The 18,440-nt window shown below is 46.0% G+C and overlaps 1 protein-coding gene across 6 annotated transcripts; it reads left to right on the top strand.

Moving 5' to 3' along the window:
- Positions 1–2,350: 2,350 nt before the first annotated feature.
- Positions 2,351–7,682, top strand: LOC100842200 (probable pectate lyase 15). 6 transcript variants are annotated; one of them, XM_014896208.2, is made up of 7 exons: positions 2,351–2,562; positions 2,880–2,954; positions 4,017–4,082; positions 5,382–6,024; positions 6,499–6,602; positions 6,774–6,912; positions 6,997–7,682. In XM_014896208.2, the coding sequence occupies exons 1-7, from the start codon at positions 2,462–2,464 to the stop codon at positions 7,216–7,218; spliced, it is 1,350 nt and encodes a 449-aa protein (XP_014751694.1). In that variant the 5' UTR covers positions 2,351–2,461; the 3' UTR covers positions 7,219–7,682. The 6 variants fall into 6 exon arrangements, with proteins under 6 accessions (XP_014751694.1, XP_010239619.1, XP_024312045.1 ...); XM_010241317.2 differs by having other exon boundaries at positions 4,014–4,082; XM_024456277.1 differs by lacking the exon at positions 2,880–2,954.
- Positions 7,683–18,440: the final 10,758 nt, after the last annotated feature.

Genomic DNA, 18,440 nt, shown 5'->3' with positions numbered 1-18,440 from the left:
CTGGCCGGATGATTGATTGCGATTACTATACTAGGACTGGGTTAAACCATGCTTGTCTAGCTAAATTCAGCCTCTCTCGTGGCAGCTAGCCAGGCGTGACTTGCGGTTGAAGTTGAGTGAAGAAGCCGAATGCATGTGCCGCACGGAGGATTACCCGCACCCGATCTGTCCCTAGCAACAGATGTACTATACCTACGTGCGTGCATCGCGGGCTCGATCCGTCTAATGCGACACACAAGAATATACAAGATGCGTAAATGATAAATCCATCGTAGCTAGCAACATTTTTGGAGCCATATTTGTTTTCTTTTCCCCCCCGATGGAGACCATTGATTTATTAAAAATCAACAACAGTACAAAGAGCAATAAATGTAATATAAGTTACAGATAACTTCTTGGACCACTTAGCGACGACAACAAGCACTAGAATGAGCCAACGGCAGGGCCACCGCTCATGCTGCCCCTCCATCATCCAAACTGAACAAAACTTTCCAAAAGAGAGCTTGCGGTACTCCCTCTAATCCATATTACTCGTCTCCAATTTGCCAAAGTATTGATGTATCTATGTTTAAAAGCGTCTAGATACATGTAATATTTCGACAAGTAATATGGATCGGAGTGAGTAGTTTTTTTTTGAAGAAAAGGCGGCCGATTGCCATTCAATTAGGAAGAAGAGTTCATAAAAAAGGTCATGGAAGAACAAGAGGCAACAAGAGCTTGTGGTTGTAGACAGTGGGGTAGTCGTGTTGCTAAGGCTCTAAAAAAGCCGATGCACTAGAGTAGCAACCATCATTAAAGATGAGAACCATAGATTGAAAGAACCTGACTTAAAACCAAAGAACAAACACGAAAACTGACCGAAACCAAATGATTCGGTTCAGGTGAGGTCTAAGCACACATAGTACAATGGTTATGAAAGCAAAAAAGAAAACGAAATATTCACTCCGATACTAATTTGTTGTCGTTGTTCTAGTCAAACAACAATTTAGGTTCTAGTCAAACAACAATTTAAAATCGGAAGGAGTATAGATAGTCCGTGGCCAAAGCACGGCATGCCGGCAGAAATCAGAACACGGTAGACAGACCGCCGGTTAGGTCTAACCCCGTTTCGGAGCCATATTTGTTTGCTAGTCGGAATTGACACAGGCTTAAAATCAGTCTCTGCAAATCATCCCATTACAAACCTCCATGCCAAAATTCTGATGCAGATTTTTTTGGAACATACATTCCAAATTTCCATGAGATGATCCGTGGACAAAAGTTGAAAGAGAAAGAATGAGAAGAAAAGACAGGCCCACGATCTACCACGGCCCCACGGCGGAAGGATCACCAGCACCACCGACGTGCGGTCCCCTGCTTCCCTGGACCCACCTGTCAGAACGCGGGCCGTGAACTGAACTAGTAGTAGCAGGAGCCATACAGATGGGTGTAAAAATTGGATGCTTCGCGCGGGGCCCCACCCAATCCCCTTCACGCCAGTAGGGCCCGACAGCGCCGTCCAGCAGCGTGTTCCTTCCCTGACAGGTGGGCCATCGATCCAGTGTCCGCCTCCTGTACGTGCAACTATGCAAGGGTGCGCCGCACCAGCGTGCATACACGGAGCGGCACGTGAGGACCGACCGTCGCCGGCCTGGCACGTGCGACGGCGGCGTTCTCGTCGCCGGCTCGCCGTGTTCCTCCTGCCTGGCGTTCGCACGGGTGGGCTTCTCTTGTCTTGGGCTTTAATTTGTACAGTACTAGCCTTATTTTTTTGTTTGATTGGTTCAAGTGTTTTTGCTTTCACGGCCTGGATAATGGACCCAAGCGCCGGCCCCTGGAGATTCCAAAAAGTACAATTAATCATCAGGATTTGTTGCCACGTACGGCCGCATGCTGTAATTAATCTTCAGGATTCTTCTGACACATGGTTAATTTGTTCATCTGCAGTTAGAATTTAGAATCTGGTGTGCATGCATTTATAGGCGGTCAGGCCTTGTGATGCCCGCCGTTCCATTTACAAATGGCCATACTACAGGCTCTGACTTTTCCTGATCACTGCACACTGGGTTCATTAGCGACGCAAAATCCATCTACTGACAGTTTAGCCAGCTTAAATCCTAGTGACGGTTGCAACTAATCGGCCCGTTAGGTTCATTTTAAGCCTGATACGCACGCTGCTGAGACATAACCACCACAAAAAGCGAAGCACCCTCCCGTTCCAAATATTTACACTCGGACAGTTGAGTGGCCAAACATCAAGGACCGATTTGCGAATAGACTAATCTCCAGGGGCAATGCGGTGAGGAGCGGTCGGAGGCAGAGCAGAGAGACAGAGAGGGAGGAGGGGGTATAAATCGGCGCGGCGCTCGAAGCTCCTCGGTCCGCTCCGCCCCAAATTTCCCTTTCCGCTCTCCACTCCCTCCCTGCTTCGCGCCCGACGCAAGATTCGAGCGAGCGAGCGCGCGCGCTGGTGGCGGAGGCAATGGCGGAAGGGGCTGCTTCGACGAGGAGGTGGGCGGCGGCGGTCGGGGCTGTGCTCGTGCTCACGCTCCTCGTCTTCGCGGTCTCCGGCGGGCGCCTCCGGTAAAATTAACCCTCCTATACGCCACGTACCCCTCTTCTTCTTCCTCGCCGTCGCTCGCGTTCCTGAGCTCCGCTGGCCTCTGCTGCTTACAATCCAGCCCAACCGAGCAGTCAAATTTCTGTTCCTATTTTTTTTCTCCCGGCGCAACTCTGTGTTTGAAATTTCTGTTGAGCGCTTGGGTTCCGAGGAGGAGGTCCGACCTCGAGCAGTTCAATCTGCCTTTTCTTTTTGTTTTCGTTTTGCGCCATTTTTCTCGACCCGTTGCGAGGCCGTCGTTTGCCATGGTGTCTAATTCCTGGTGCTCCTCTTGTTCCAGGGCCGGGAGCACGGCCGCGGCGAGCGGCGCGAGGCGGTGGCTCCGGGACTCGACGTCACTGCTGCCGGCGGCGAGGTGAGCGCTTCGCGTCCCCTTCCGAAATCGCCTCCCTTTTCTATCTCAGCCGTTCGTGCCGACGCATCTGGGCCGTCGGTTGTTGTGATCCGGGCTCGCCTTTTCTCCCCCCACCCGCAAATCAGATCCGGGATCAGGGGTCTCCGTCCGTCCTTCTCAACGGAATCAAAGTTGTTTTCAATCCAAAACCCTTTTTTCTGTTAGAGAATTGGATTTCAAAAACTAATTCCTGTCCCGGCCGGGTTCTGCGGGAATTTTGAAATCCCGGAGCGCAGCAGAGAGGAGATATTCCTTTTTCTCCCCAAACCAGTAGTAATCCCAATTGCGAGCATTGGAACGAGGGAGTTGGTTCGTTACGGTGGCAGGAGGGGCAGTTTGGTCATTAGGCCGTCCTGCCCTTGCACCGGCCAAGGTCAAGCCGTGAAAGGACTTTTGGGAACCCACGAAAGCTGGCCAAAGAAGAAACCGCAGGAATTGGGTTCGGGGGTTCCTCGCTCGCTTCGCGTCCCCAGCAAACGCACACACACACCAAAGCACTCCTTCCTCACTCACTGTGCGCCCTGTCCACTTTAGCAGTTGTGCTTTTGGGTACACTCCCGGCGTGCGCAAAGCCAAGCTGCTCAGCAGTACAGTACAATTTTTCTCTTCTTCTTCTAATGTTTTCTTTTGGCTTCTCGACCGACCAAACATGCAAGCACGAATCATGAACGGCGCACGGATTCATCCACCCCTGCGCTTTTCCTTTTCAGTTTACCCGCTAATAATTTCGTTTTCTTCTTGCGTTTACAAAATCTCTCTCCGGATTAAGGCGTACGTGGTACGCACGAGGAATTGGCAACCTTTCTAGCTGCTGCTGCTGCTGCTTGCGTGCGTGCTCCCATGAATGAATGAATGCGTGCGTGTGCGCTAATTTCGTTTGTACAAAACAAAAATTCCTTCTTGGAGTCGCAGAACAGGTCTTTTTTTTTTTATCGGAGCACTACAGGTCTTTAATTAGCTGTTGCTGTCAGCCGCATGTGTTATGTTTTGTCTCACCGTGGAATCATGCTGCTGCTGCAGCAGGAGGAGCGGTGGCGAGGACGACGCGTCGGTTGATGACCCGGAGACGGTGGCCTCACAGGTGCACATGTAAGTCATTTTCCTATTTAATTCTGCACCCTAAGACCTCACCCAAGCTAAACTGAACTGAATTTACGTATTATTTGTACTAACCGTACCCCTATCTAGACGGACCGGAAAAAGAAAGGGGGGAAAAGGTGGAAAATAAACCACACTGGTCGTAGTGCTACCAGATCTGCTGCTCGCTAGGACACTGTCACTCGCTCTCTCCTCTTGTTTTAGGGTCAGTAGAGTGTTCTTTTCTTCTTTCGAGTGTTGGCAGCAGTGGACAGCGGTAGGCTTTTTTCGTCTGGACCGCTCTTTTATCACCCGGCGCGACCATCTGACACCCCGGTCCCACCCAGGAGCCTCACAAAGCGAGAAAGATCGCAGCGGTGTACTTTAACCCTGTCACGTGGGGCCCTGACCGACCGAGAGGAGCAAGCAAAGGGCTGTACGTGGGGGCCCACCTGCCATGCACCCACGTCGTGCAACCCTGCTCCGTGCCGTGCTCTTTTATTGCGACGTGACCTGCTGCTCCCGAGGGGAGAGGCGATGATAATAAACTCGGTTCAGTTTTCATTCTTCTTTTGGTGCTCTGTAGCTCTCTCACTCTCGCTGGCCTCAACAGTGATCCAGTGGAGGAGTAGAGTGACACACCACGTTCTCCTCCTTCCTTGGTTGCCCACTCCACTCATGTGGGGCTGCTCGTCTGTCTCGTCTCTGCTCGGGCTCCGTGGGCTTGCTTGCCACCATGGACGCATTGATGGCGCTTCACCAGAAACCTTCTCTTGCCCGCCCTACTCCCCTACCTCCCACAGTCCCACCTACCTAATCGATCTTTTTTCTCCCCATCCCTCCGCTCGGCGCCTTTAGCAGCCACGATCTGCTGGTAGAGCTGGTAACGGCAGGTGATTGACATTTCTGGCACTCTCTTCTCTTGGGATGTTGTTGTGGTAAACTGGTGAAGAATCTGGAGGAATGACATGACAGGAAGAACAACTGTTGTTTGTTCCGGTTTGGTGACAGATCCACCCACACAAGTGATGATAGGAAATTAATGGGCATGGACTTGGTTCTGACATGTGTAATAATATCACCAATTAGTTAATTTTTGTGCAAACGAAAAAAGGAATCGATTTCTGTGCATTGATCATCAAACACTCTGTATTGTTCATGTTCCTGAAAGTTACACCTTGACGACAATGTGAAACTGTAAATTTGTAACGAATGGTTGATCATGAGCGAGTAGTAATTGGCAACCGTTTTACCTACCTGGTACACTTGTGAGTAAATTAAGTCTGATTGTGTTTGGATGCTCATGATCAGGTCGATCAAGAACAGCACCGCCCGAAGGAACCTGGGTTACCTGTCATGCGGGACGGGGAACCCCATCGACGACTGCTGGCGCTGCGACTCCGACTGGCACAACAACCGGCAGCGGCTCGCCGACTGCGGCATCGGCTTCGGCCGCAACGCCATCGGCGGCCGCGACGGCAAGCTCTACGTCGTCACCGACGCCGGCGACGACGACCCCGTGAACCCCAAGGAAGGCACGCTCCGCTACGCCGTCATCCAGGACGAGCCGCTGTGGATCATCTTCAAGCGGGACATGGTGATCACGCTCAAGCAGGAGCTCATCATGAACAGCTTCAAGACCATCGACGGGCGTGGCGCCAACGTGCACATCGCAAACGGCGCCTGCATCACCATCCAGTACGTCACCAACGTCATCATCCACGGCCTCCACATCCACGACTGCAGGCCCACGGGGAACGCCATGGTGAGGAGCTCGCCCAGCCACTACGGCTGGCGGACCATGGCCGACGGCGACGCCGTCTCCATCTTCGGTTCCAGCCACGTCTGGGTCGACCACTGCTCCCTCTCCAACTGCGCCGACGGCCTTGTCGATGCCATCATGGGATCCACTGCTATTACTGTGTCCAACAACTACTTCACCCACCACAATGAGGTACTCCTACCTAGCTACTGCATCCTTGGCCTTTCATTTCTTTCTCCTCGTGCAATAATGCTCTGTCAATCAAAGCCATTCGAATCCACAGGGTTCCCCGTGTCCGAAATGGTCGACTTGTTTGTTTTCTACCAGCACAAATGTAGTTTAGCTAGCAAAGTTTCTGACCAGGAATTGTCGGTGTGCTGTACTAATTGCTATTCGGCGTATGTTGTGCTGTAGAAATTGCTTCTCCATGTTAATGCCCTGTCAATCAAAGCCATTAGAAACTACAGGGTTTGGTGTATGTGAAAGGCCTTGTTTGTTTTCTACCAGCACAAGTGTAGTTTAGCTACTAAAGTTCCTGACCAGGAATCGTCGGTGCGCTATACTGTGAATATCATCGCACGTGCAAATGAGATTCTTTTTGGCGTTGTCTGCAAAGGGCAAAGCATGAAATTTTTCACTGATGATATAAATGAACAACATATGCAGGTGATGCTCCTGGGTCACAGTGATTCTTATCTGAAGGACAAGGCAATGCAGGTCACAATAGCTTTCAACCATTTTGGGGAAGGACTCATTCAGAGAATGCCAAGGTAAATTAAGTAATTAAACTGCTCTTCTGTTTCATAAGCAAGCATCAGACACTGAGTAGTATATGTTTGTGTCTGTCCAGCATTGCATAGATGAACTAGTTTATTTCTTGCTTCACATTAAAATGGTGGTTTGCTAACTCTTTGTCACCGTCTAAACTGCTCTCTTTTCAGGTGCAGACATGGTTACTTCCATGTGGTGAACAATGACTACACCCACTGGGAGATGTACGCCATTGGAGGGAGCGCCGAGCCAACGATCAACAGCCAGGGGAACCGCTACCTCGCGCCAACCAACCCCTTTGCTAAGGAGGTACATATCCTCATCATCACCTGCAGCTACATTTTGTATTCATCATTCGCTCGCTAACTAACGTTCGGTGTGGACAAACTGCAGGTGACAAAGAGAGTTGAAACTGCCCAGACCACCTGGAAGGGTTGGAACTGGAGATCGGAGGGCGATCTCCTGCTGAACGGTGCCTTCTTCACTCCGTCGGGAGCAGGCGCTTCAGCAAGCTACTCGCGGGCGTCCAGCCTCGGTGCCAAGTCCTCATCCATGGTCGGAACCATCACCTCCGGTGCGGGCGTCCTGTCGTGCCGTAAGGGCTCCTCCTGCTAGCACATGGCCGGGACAGACTCACCCACCACCTCTCCGACAACAGAAAAGAAACACCCAAGATACAGAACCTAAAGCTACCTGAAAACCGACCACGGTTACATTTTTTTTTCTTCCTTTTTTTCCTACTTTTGACAACGGCTATATATGATATGGATCCCACTCCAAAGTTCACCATTCCTCAACCTCCCCCTGCCACCCGCTGTCAAAACCCCGGAGCAGCAGGCGAGAAGCGTTGCTGATTGATTCGATCGCTCGGTGTCCTATTAGTCCCCTGAGTGTGTGCTGTGCTTTTGTGCCAGATGATTTTTGTTGTTGTTGTCAACTGAAAAAACCCGCTAGGATTGTTACCACAAGTTTGTGCCTGGAATGAACCGGCAGTTAAATGGTACTGTAAAAATACTACCTCCTGAATGGATTTTATCTTAACTTTCCTTGAGATGGAAACTGAAACCAGGCTTGACATTGTTACCTCCTGTTATATGTTCTTCGTTCTAACCGTCTGTGACCGCGACATTCAGTCTGCTGCCATCTTTGCTGTTCGTAGTACTTAACTGCATTTTCGGCACATTGTTTTCAAAGTGAATTTGGAACGGATGAAGTGTGGATCATCTGAATTCACTGAATATTTGTTGCTGCCTGCCGTTCTTCATGAATCCTGGTTGGTACGGAGGATATGGAATGATCCTGTATGGGAAGAATTTAAATCCTGAGAGATAGTATGCCTGGACTGAATGAATGCTGCACGTTGAGCAAGTAAATGCTGCTTAGCTTGCTGCACCGATCTGGTCCCAAATTTGGCCTGACGAAACGGAATGGATCCAACAAAACATGTCCAGACCTGACACACACAAACAAGAAACAGCAAAATTGCAAACAATGTGGGGGCTTGATGTGAAGGGAGTTTGGAGCAGAGTTCTTGGATCCATACAAGATGGAATGGAAATGTGGTTCGTTCTTCTCTAACATGGCATTGATGGCACGTGCAAGTGTTGAGGATCAAATCAAACTGGGTTAGGCAGCTAGCATGGGGTGGCCATGAAAGCGAAAGTGTAACCTGTCTGTCAGGCATGGATCTTGCTGTGACCATCGTGGCTGTCGGTGCACCATGTTTCGTTGCTCTGCTGTTTATCTCTGTTCCATCTCTTTCGCTGATTTGTGCCTGCAGTGGAGTACTACTAGAGTCCATGGTTTCTGTTATGACAGTGGTAGCAATGGTCTTTCGACCTTTTCATTTCTCTGAGAGTCTTGGTATGTCCTTCCTAAAAAGTTTACAGAGTTTTACAATGCAGACCGCCGGCACCACCTTCAGGGACCGCCACCCCCACAGATTAATTTCTACTCCCTCCGTTCCATAATTCTTGTCAAAATATTACATGTATCTAGACGCTTTTTAGAAACAGATACATCCATTTTTAGACAAATTTGAAACAAGAATTATGAAACGTGGGGAGTAGTTAACTAGTAATATGGTACGACTAAAAGTTGAATATATACCAGAAATGTGCCCCCCCTTGAAAAATGTGATTTTTCAATAGTAACAAAATGAAAAACTTTACAAATGCTCTGTTCCTGTGCAAGCCTAGTTTAAAAGTACTATATCATGCAACTTCATTAAGAAATATTTTTATTTATAAGCTACACCAAAACATTTAAAAGTCTGCACTCGTCCATGCATGCTACAAATAGTTATTTTGATCAGTTTCCAGTTAAACAGAGAGTAAGTAAAAAGGCGAGATTTACAAAAACGCTCCGTCGTACTGAAAATCCCGATTCTGAATTATGTTCGGCATTCAGCCGAGCAGAACGATCTTGCAGCAGCTGACGGGCCACGATTGAGTACTAGCATGGGCCGGCCTGGTCATTGTTCTTCTTTTTAAAGGCCAGCCGGCCTGCCTGGTTTGTAGTTGCACATTTACCTGATGGGCCTAGCTTGCTTGTTCTTTTCAAATACAACGACTGATGATACGCTTCAATGTTTTTTTTTCGAGAGATGCGCTTCAATCAATTTGAAAAGAAAACAAAGACAACCATATGTGGAAGATGAACCATATTTTTTTTAACGGAAAGGATGAAACTATATTAGAGCATCAAGAACATCAGTGACTATTGCTGCAGTACGCATGCAACTTTGTAAAATATACAATATAATTTTCACACAGGACAGATCAGAAACTGTATATCTTTGTAGATAAAAAATTGGTACGGCTATGACTATTTTCTTTTTCTCTTTTTTTGTGACCGAGGCTATTTTCTATTTGCCAAGCTCACAAAAAGGATTACCAAAACTGAAATTATTGGTATGAGGTGGCTGAAAACAGTTCAACAAATAAGAACAGTAACAGTCCCAATAAAAAGAACAGTAGCAATTACTAACTTCAGATTTGATTACAATAAAAAAAGGAAAGTATTGCTGCAATATATTGTACTTATTTTTTTGCGGGTATATTGTACTTACATTTTGTGTTGGAGAGCAACTAAAAATACAGAGCATTCAGAGCCTCTATACCCCAGAACAGCTACTGTTGCTATCTGCATTGTTATTGTTACTTTGCTGTTTTCTTCCTCATGAATCAGTAAAATTGGTTTCTTGATTTTGTTAGCTACCAGGGATCATCTTAATATGGTTATCAGTCCTCACCTCTTTCTGCAAGCAAAAAACATGGACAACTCAACAAAAGCAGCATATTGGGGCTGACAGAATCTGGGGAAAACACGCTCCGCCCGTGGAGCTGAGAGCTGGAGCCTGGAGTGCTCCCGAACGAAGCTTTAATCTTCCTTTTGAAAAAATTAAGGCAGGGTAAACTTAGATGCACTGGCATTTATCAAACACTAAGATGGGCAGCTGGATTGATGCACTGGTAGTCCGGAGATACTTATACAATCATTGAAAAAGCTGGTCATCCTTTTACTAAGTTAAGCCTTTATTTTTTTCAGCTCCACTGCACGCGTATCGATCTCCTGCATCTTTTTTTTCAGCAAACACAAACACGCATCAGCTGTCTTCGCGCATCATCCAACTGCCTCCAACCGTATATCATATCATCCAACCATATATGCATGCCATGTAGTGTGCCCGCTCTTGATTTTCTTCTTTTTGTTATTCTATACCAATATTTCTTTTCATGATTATAATAATAGTTCTTCTACAAAAGTACTAGCACTACGCAGAAGAGTTCAGATATGTGAACAAGAGTACAAGACTAGCTAGTTTGTTTTAAGGGCCAAATCATTTAATTCTACAATGACATTGGCATATTATATATTCAAATAAACGCCGTATATACACAGTATTTACACTCCAGTAAGCTGCCACGAAAGATATATAGGTAACCACATGCATGTTGACAACTGGAATCACTAGAAGTGTGGTACCTTTTTGTGGTAGAACACATAGATGTTCTCAACAAACTTTACTGCACAAGGTGTTTTAATTTGTTAACTTCCAAAAACACTGATGCATTCTATTACAAACTTACAATATGTCAGTGGTCTTTCCTGACAAAACTCTCTGAACAAACTTCAGAGTCTAAGTCATATTGAGAACCACCTCAACTCTGTATTCTCAAGTTCTTTCACAAATATGTGCTAGAAACAGATTAAAAAAATCAATTTTTTAATTAAAAGTGGATATAATTAATATGATATCCAGCCCATTCAACCTCCACGTACCATGCATAACCGTGCAGTCTCGCAGCACTTGATTGCGAGATCCTTTGCTTTCTTCAGATGCCACAAAATAAATATATGTACACAAAATTTCAAGATAAAGTTGACAGTGCAGAGGAAGGACGACAGTGTGGTTGCAGCCTTGAGACAGAAACAAGTGCCTAGTGTGTAAAATTATGTAGCCTATGATTGAAAGATTTATATCTTGCTCCTCCTCTTGATCTCTTGTCCTTCTTTTACGAAAGCAAAGAGAGAGCGAGAGAGTAGCTCTCATGGCTAGCTATGTAGCTAGAGTATCACTAGTCAATTCCTCACCATGCTGCTCCCCCCTTATTTGATATCCAAGATGTGATTGGTACACGTACCAGTGAGCCATGAGCAATTTTGGAGCCTGGATGTGATTGGGCACTATAGATTCATGAGCAAATTTGTAAGCAGAAATTTAGGGATCCATGCATAGGATCTAGAGTGGTTCATTCTAAATGCAAAATGTTCGGCAGTGTAGCAATATCAATAGCACCATGCATCCTCTCCTCCCTTGTTGCTACGAAGCAGTCCAAAAGAGGCTAAGGAGCATGCATGCATAATGCATTGAGGCTGGTTAAGTGCAGTGTGCAAGGTCGACAAACCATAGCAAGCATGTGAGTGTTGCTACTCACATGACACCTATGAGGATATGACACCATTTGGAGGATAGCATAGTGCCAAATTTTCTTTTTACATGTGGTGTTACAACCAAAGGTGAGTGTAAGCTTAATCCGAGCACTACAAATTATAGTGGACCTTGTGGTCCTGAGGAATATGGGATTGTAGGATGTGCATCCAACCACTTTGCCAGTATAAAAGTGTGTTATTATAATTGCATGGACATAGAAAATAAATAAAAATACAATGACCCCAACTAGCCTAAGAGATACGTGTCAAGAGTAGTGGATTGTTGAACGCACCATTGGCAAATTAATGCGGCTTGTGGAAAACAACTATGTGATGGTTCAATGTTAACTACCCATCAATCACTCCTTATACGCGTAGGATTGGCATTCCATGACAAGAGAGAATCTTACGTACATATCTTGATATTCGTCTAGAGTTTTCAATTACATTTCGGACCATGGGTTATGTAGTGCACACCATCATTTTATAGGTGTGCGTTAGGATCCACGTGTCATGCAATCGTATAACCATAACCTTTGTCGGAGTACATATTCTTGCAAATCTTAAACAATATTGTTGCCACTAGTTTCAAAATGGTCCATTTTCTAGATATCCACAGGAGTGACATCTAGCTAGACAAATTCATAGGAACATGGAATTAATTAATGAGAGATCAAACCATGCATGCATGCAAATATACTCTCTTTGAATGAGTTCTCCTTTTCCTTTGCATGGAAAACTAAAGTATGTTGGAGAGTTGAAATAGCACATATACAACACGAGAGGTTTATCATGTGTGTGGTATTCAAAGATATCTTGGAGCAACATGCATGCGTGCACGCACCATGTGCTGCACATATTGGGGTGGCCATTGAGTTGGATCTAGCCGCTAGCGAAAGTCCAAAATGTTAAGAGGATATACTCTAGATGTGTATGGATGATGTAGTCTAGAGACTATGTCTAGACTAGTCTATACTTTTCTCTTCTCTCTTTTGTTTTCCCTATACAGTCTTGGCCGACGTACGTACGTACGTACGTATGGATGATCTTATGCTGGCGCCATGCTCGTTGAGCCCATGTGGAGTGATCAAATTAATGGTTTGTTTATGTTTCTTTCAATAAAAAATTATCTCAACACTTCATTATTTTACACAAGGCGCAAAACTCTTTTTCGTTTGCGCGAACACTTTCACATATAAGTATATCACTCTACCATTTACATATGTATTATTGTTCACATTTTTTTGCCTTTCAGAAGATTGATTTTCTTACCGGGGATGACATGCCTCGGGATGTAATTTTGAATTACTGAAGATAATCCAGCCATACAAGCTTTCCTATCTATACTTGTCACTATGTGCTATCCTCCGTTCCAAAAAAATATATAATTAAGCCGTATAAATTTTGTCCAAATTAAGTTAATTAAAATTTTAAAGTTTGTAGAAATTAGGAGTATTGTCTATACACATTTGAACAAACTGCAGGTGCAATACCTTTCTAAAGAAATCTTTCTTGTGCTACCTGAGTTTTTATTAGGGAAATGTAGCAATTTAGTTATATTTTCGTTAGTGTAAGAGGAGAAGGTCCCACCCTTGTGCCAGAGAAGTGCAGGGCCCACGGCCTGTCTACACAGAGACATGGCACATCAACCATTCGTCTGACAAAGCAAGCAGCAAGGCCTATTTGAAGTTTGAACTGATGTTCGCGTGGAATCCATGTTGGGTCCCAGGCTCGCATCAAAATCCAGAACCTGGTCGTGTAAAAAGGCCCCCATCCCACAGTTACTACCGGAAAACACCATTTGGGAACTAAAACTAGAATCCATGCAATATTCCAACTCAAATTAGTCTTGGCCTAAGTTTGCATTTGCTGACTGTGCTATGCTTAACTTATTTTATTATCTGTTGTGAAAAATTACAAACAAAAACAAGAATAATTGATTAGCTGAACAGTAAAATAGACAAAAGTGGACGAAACAAATAGATTACGAGAATACACGTAATGCCAAATGCAGCCTTGATCCCGCTTTATTAAACAAGATCGAGAATAACAAACGGGTACTACACATTAGGATTTTGGTTACTACCGCTCTTTTAATTCTGAATTGTAGCAACGGACGAACCGTGTTAACTTGAACGCATGATCACCACCTTTGATTAGGAGAGATACTCATGTCCATTGCATTCTCAAAATCATATAGGCTCAATACCTAATTATTTTCACAAAATATTTCGAATACAAATTTGATAAAAAAAATCCCTTCAGGTTACCATGGTGGCTGGTTAGCACAAATTTCAGACTCCTTGATAAAAAAGAAACAGGATCCTCAGATATCGAAAACATTGCCACACATAAAGCCAGAAATAATTCAGATAACTCGATTTGCCTGTTATATATATTGCCACCGAATGCGATGGTTGTAGAAATATACTAGACGTGTTCATATATAATCCCTCTGGTTTTCTAAAACCTGTCGTTTTATGTACTCCCTCTGACCCATAATAAGTGCCGCTGATTTAGTACAACTTTAATAGAACTTAGCGACACTTATTATGGACTGGAGGAAGTACAAGCGATCGACGTGAAAGTTAAACTTAATTAGGCTAGTTTTGAAACAATTAGATTAGATTACACACTAAAAACAATTTAGTGACCCAAGTTGCATTTAGATGATTGCTTCTTATTTCAAAACGATTGTTTTTTACCACCCAAGTAATACAGTACTCCAGTACATATATCCATCCTCATATGCAGAGCAGAGACGACATATATTACCTTGCTATCGATCCATATATGTACCTAGCTAGAGTGCTAGACCTACAACTACAAGGTGGCATGCATGCATGATGCAAGTCCCAGTTATTCCATATCCATCCATCTTAATTTAGTTACACACACAAATAAACCACTTACACTAATTAATCTAGCACAACCACTTAATTACCCAACGTAAGTAAGTACGGAGTAGTAAAATCGCTTCTACTAGCACTAATTTACCAGAACCAAGCCTTAATTTTGATCATGAGTACTAATCTCGGGTCCGTTAATGTAGACGCTACATGCAGAAGGGGGAGCCGGTGGTCATGATGCGGAAGCAGGGGAGCGCGTCCTGCTGCTGCCCCAGTGGCAGTGCCACCACGACTGGCAGCGCGGGCCCACCGCCGCAGTTGCCGCTCTCCGGCGACGAGGACGAAGCGGAGGAGAAGGAGGAGTTGCCGTTGGCGTTGGCGGCGCCGGGGTTGAAGGGCGGGATGACCATGTCGGCGGGCGCGGGCGGCGGCGGGTGTCGCCAGCGCGGGAGCGGGCCGGCGAGGAGCAGCGTCTGCAGCAGCGGGCCCGCCGCCACCACGGCCTCCACCAGCCGCCCCTTCTCCGGCAGCGCCATCTCCGCCTCCGCCGCGTAATAATCCCCTTCCTCTGACGACATCGAGGCGGCTGTTCCTGTTCTGATCCCCTGCGGCAATTCGTCCATGGCTGCGGCGCATCCTCCCTGCAGCTCGAATCCGGGCGGCGGCGGCTGGGATGAGTGGTGGTGGTGGAGGAGGAGGAGGAGGGAGTGGTAGTGGCGGCGGATCTCGTCGCGCTCCGACTCCACGCGCCGGAGCTCCGCCCGCGACGCGTCCAGCTCGCCCAGCGCGCGGAGGAGCGCCTCCCGGAGCTGCTGCTGCTGGTCATGGCCGCCGTAGTCCAAGGGCAGCAGCTGCTGGGGAGGGTCGTCGTCCCACTGCGAGTGTGTGGTTGGGTAAGAAGCTAGCGCCGCGGCAGATGAGGGGTGCAGGCGGCCGGCGGCGTGGAGCAAAGGGTGGTGAAGGGCGGCGCCGCCGTGGTACTCTTCTTCCATGCCGATCGATCTCCCCGCGTGGCCGCGTCTTGTGTTTGGGTTCTGGCCGGGTTTAGAGATGTGTGCAAGATAAGTATGATGAGATGATGATGGTGCGTGGTTATATATGCGCGCGCCCGTGTGTGAAAAACATTGGCTTTGCTGATGGCGCATATATGTGCTTGGGTATTTATACTCTCTCTTGGGGGGGTTTTCTCACTCTTCTGTTTAGTTTAAATCTTATTGTTTTGTTTTAGTTCTAACTAATTATGATTGTTGGTCCATGGTGCGCTATAAATTAACGGAATTTATATGAGAAAAAAACCACAATTATTTGCAACAACTTTTGAAGACAAACTTATAGATATAAATTTTATACATGTCTTACAAAAACACATATTGATAAAATAAGTTTTGGTCAAAACTTTGTTTCAATGAAAACAAATACACCAATCTTTGTGAAAATCAGCTATGGAGTATTGATTAGAAACATGTATTTTTTTGTCATATCTTCGCAAGTGTCTCAGTTTTGAAGTAAACCTAATTTAACCTCGTTCCGGCACTTATTTTGGATAGGAGCTAGGAGGGATGGAGATAAGGGGCGGCACTTATTTTGTTTATACTTAATAGTCCCCCCCTCCCCCCCTCCCATTCATGACACGCTGGGTATCGTCTTAATTTTCACTGAAGATTCACACGTAACTTTTAAGAATATATACAATCTTAAGCTTACAACATACTCCACTGTTCTAATATAAAGTTTCTATATAGTATTTTTTTTCCTGTAACATTGGTCAAATTTTATCAACATCTATAACTCCAAATTAATTCTTCAAGTATACTTATTTTCTATATAGTATTTTTTTCCTGTAACATTGGTCAAATTTTAAAATGTTGATTTATGATAAAGCTAGAGCATCTTATGATTTGAAATGGAGTGAGCATTGTTCAATTTTAGAAGACCGTCATGATTTTTAGTTATTTTAGACAACCAATAATTAGCGCATCACATCGCAACATATACTAACCTATATTGACGATCGAGTCACCTCTGATGGAAGCTACGCATGCATGGTTGTTTCTTTTTTTTAATCACAAACACATACCCACAAACCATTCAAAAATTAAAGATCTCTTTTGGTTAATATGGTTTATTAAGCAACCTTTTGTTTTTGTTACCTCATCACTTCCATCCTGGCCCCCTTTTGCCCTTTTTTGCATGAGTCCTATGTTTTCCCCAAGCAGGGAATCCAAGATGGGGAAAACTACCATGCATGCACGCATGCCATCATATCATACCCTAGCCAATAATGCATCCTGGCCCTAGGTTCTGCCTTCTGTCCCTATCTCTACTCATCATCACTGGGCAAGTCATCTTTCACTCCCTTGCCCCAACTTTAGCTCAAAAAGATTGCAGCTAAAAAATAGCTGTTCACCTGTTTGGGATCTAGCTTGCAATGCAAGTGGCTCCTAGTTATAGCCAGTGTGAACTGTGCAGCCGTGCAAGGACTAGAGAAGCTGGCTAAGGTTGCGTTTGTTTGGGCTGAAACTTCGTAGCTGCAGATTCTATAGCTGCAGCTCCCAGAATCAGCTGTGGCCGTCAGCTGCGGCTGGAAGGTTGGAGTTGTTAGATGTCTCTTTGTTTCGGTGGCTAGTGCGCCTGCAGCTGCAGCTGGAATATGTTGAAATGACCTAAATGACCCTATAGTACTGTAGATTGGGTATAAGTGCTGATTGTGCCATTTTAACAGATTTTTGCCGCACATGATCAATTTTTTCACTTCCTTACAGAGTTTAGACAAGTATACATATGACAACAAATTTGACGGCTCTTTCACGAATTCTTATACACTAATTAGACAATATTAACTGAAAATAAATCGTTTAATATCTCGAATTCTTGTACACTAATTCACAAGCTATATCTTAACATATGCATACACTAATACATAGTACCGTGAGCTAATTCACAAGGTCTTAAAACTTTCATGCATACGCACACAGTGATTCGCATCCACACATATACAGTGAGTATGGGAAAGAAGTAGATGATAACGGGGAAAGGAGGAGGGCCAGGTTGGCATCAAAGAGGATGGGCATGGGCGCATGGCGTCGGAGGCCAAAGGATGTAGCGGCGTTAGGGGCCAAAGGTGGGAGCGGCGTCGGGGGCCAACGCGGGGCGCTCGAGGCCACAAGCGAAGCAATGGCCGGCGCGGGCCGCTCGCGGCAGTAGCTAAGCCAGAAAGGTGGCAACAGAGGAAGGCGGGACCTTGGGCCAGCAGGTTGAGCTCTCCTGATCTTAAGGCGGCACCGGCCAGAGGAGTGGCGCGGCTCCTTCCAGAGAAGGGCGGCGGAGCCAGTCGCTGGAGATCCGGTGGCGGCCCGGATCCAACGGCGGTGGCGGTTCCGGCCAGAGGAGAGGCGTGGCTCAGTCCAGTGGAGGTCGCCCGAGCCAGTCGTCGGAGATCCGGCGGCGTCCAAAGAACAGGGCGGCGACGACGGGTGGGGGTGTGGTCGTGGGGAGAACGAAGGGATCGATGCGATGCGCTCGGAGGAGAGACTGAAATAAAACGAACCGTTTAGTGGCAATTTGTTCGTAGTATGGAGTTTGGTGGGAGGGTAAACCGGTAAAAATGACAGTTTGGAGCTGCAGCCGCTGGAAGAAGCGTCCCTTTCGCAGTTTCGTCCTCGCAGTGCATTTTTCAGAAGCGCTTCGTTTCAGCGGCTACAAGAAGCTGGCCAAAAACATGTTGTTTGTTTGGGCTCCAGTTTCTACAGCCCAGAAACTGTTAGAACTGCTCCTAGGTTGCGTTTGTTTGGACTTCTAGGCTGCAGCAAGAAGCTTCGGCCGAAACAAACACAACCCTAGAAGTCCAAACAAACGCAAGCTAAGAGCTTAGCTAGCTGCCTCTGATCATGTTTGGACTGATTACTGGTACATCTCAAGGGCATCATTTTCACAGGTATAGTACAGACTTTGACAGAAAAGGTTATGTACATAGGAAATTAAAGTTTTCATGCATGAACATGCATGCCAAACCTGCATAGTACATGCCACTAGAAATATATAACCTAGCTACTT

The sequence above is a fragment of the Brachypodium distachyon genome, chromosome 5 (assembly GCF_000005505.3).
Source record: "Brachypodium distachyon strain Bd21 chromosome 5, Brachypodium_distachyon_v3.0, whole genome shotgun sequence".
Lineage (NCBI taxonomy): Eukaryota > Viridiplantae > Streptophyta > Magnoliopsida > Poales > Poaceae > Brachypodium > Brachypodium distachyon.
This window is presented reverse-complemented; position numbering and strand designations above follow the sequence as displayed.

Excerpts from the sequence above, each read along its gene's own strand:
- LOC100842200 (XM_010241317.2), top strand. The coding sequence starts at position 2,462 with ATGGCGGAAGGGGCTGCTTCGACGAGGAGGTGGGCGGCGGCGGTCGGG. Across the intron at positions 2,563-2,879 it reads GTCTCCGGCGGGCGCCTCCG|GGCCGGGAGCACGGCCGCGG; the intron begins GTAAAATTAACC and ends CTCTTGTTCCAG. Across the intron at positions 2,955-4,013 it reads TCACTGCTGCCGGCGGCGAG|CAGGAGGAGCGGTGGCGAGG; the intron begins GTGAGCGCTTCG and ends CTGCTGCTGCAG.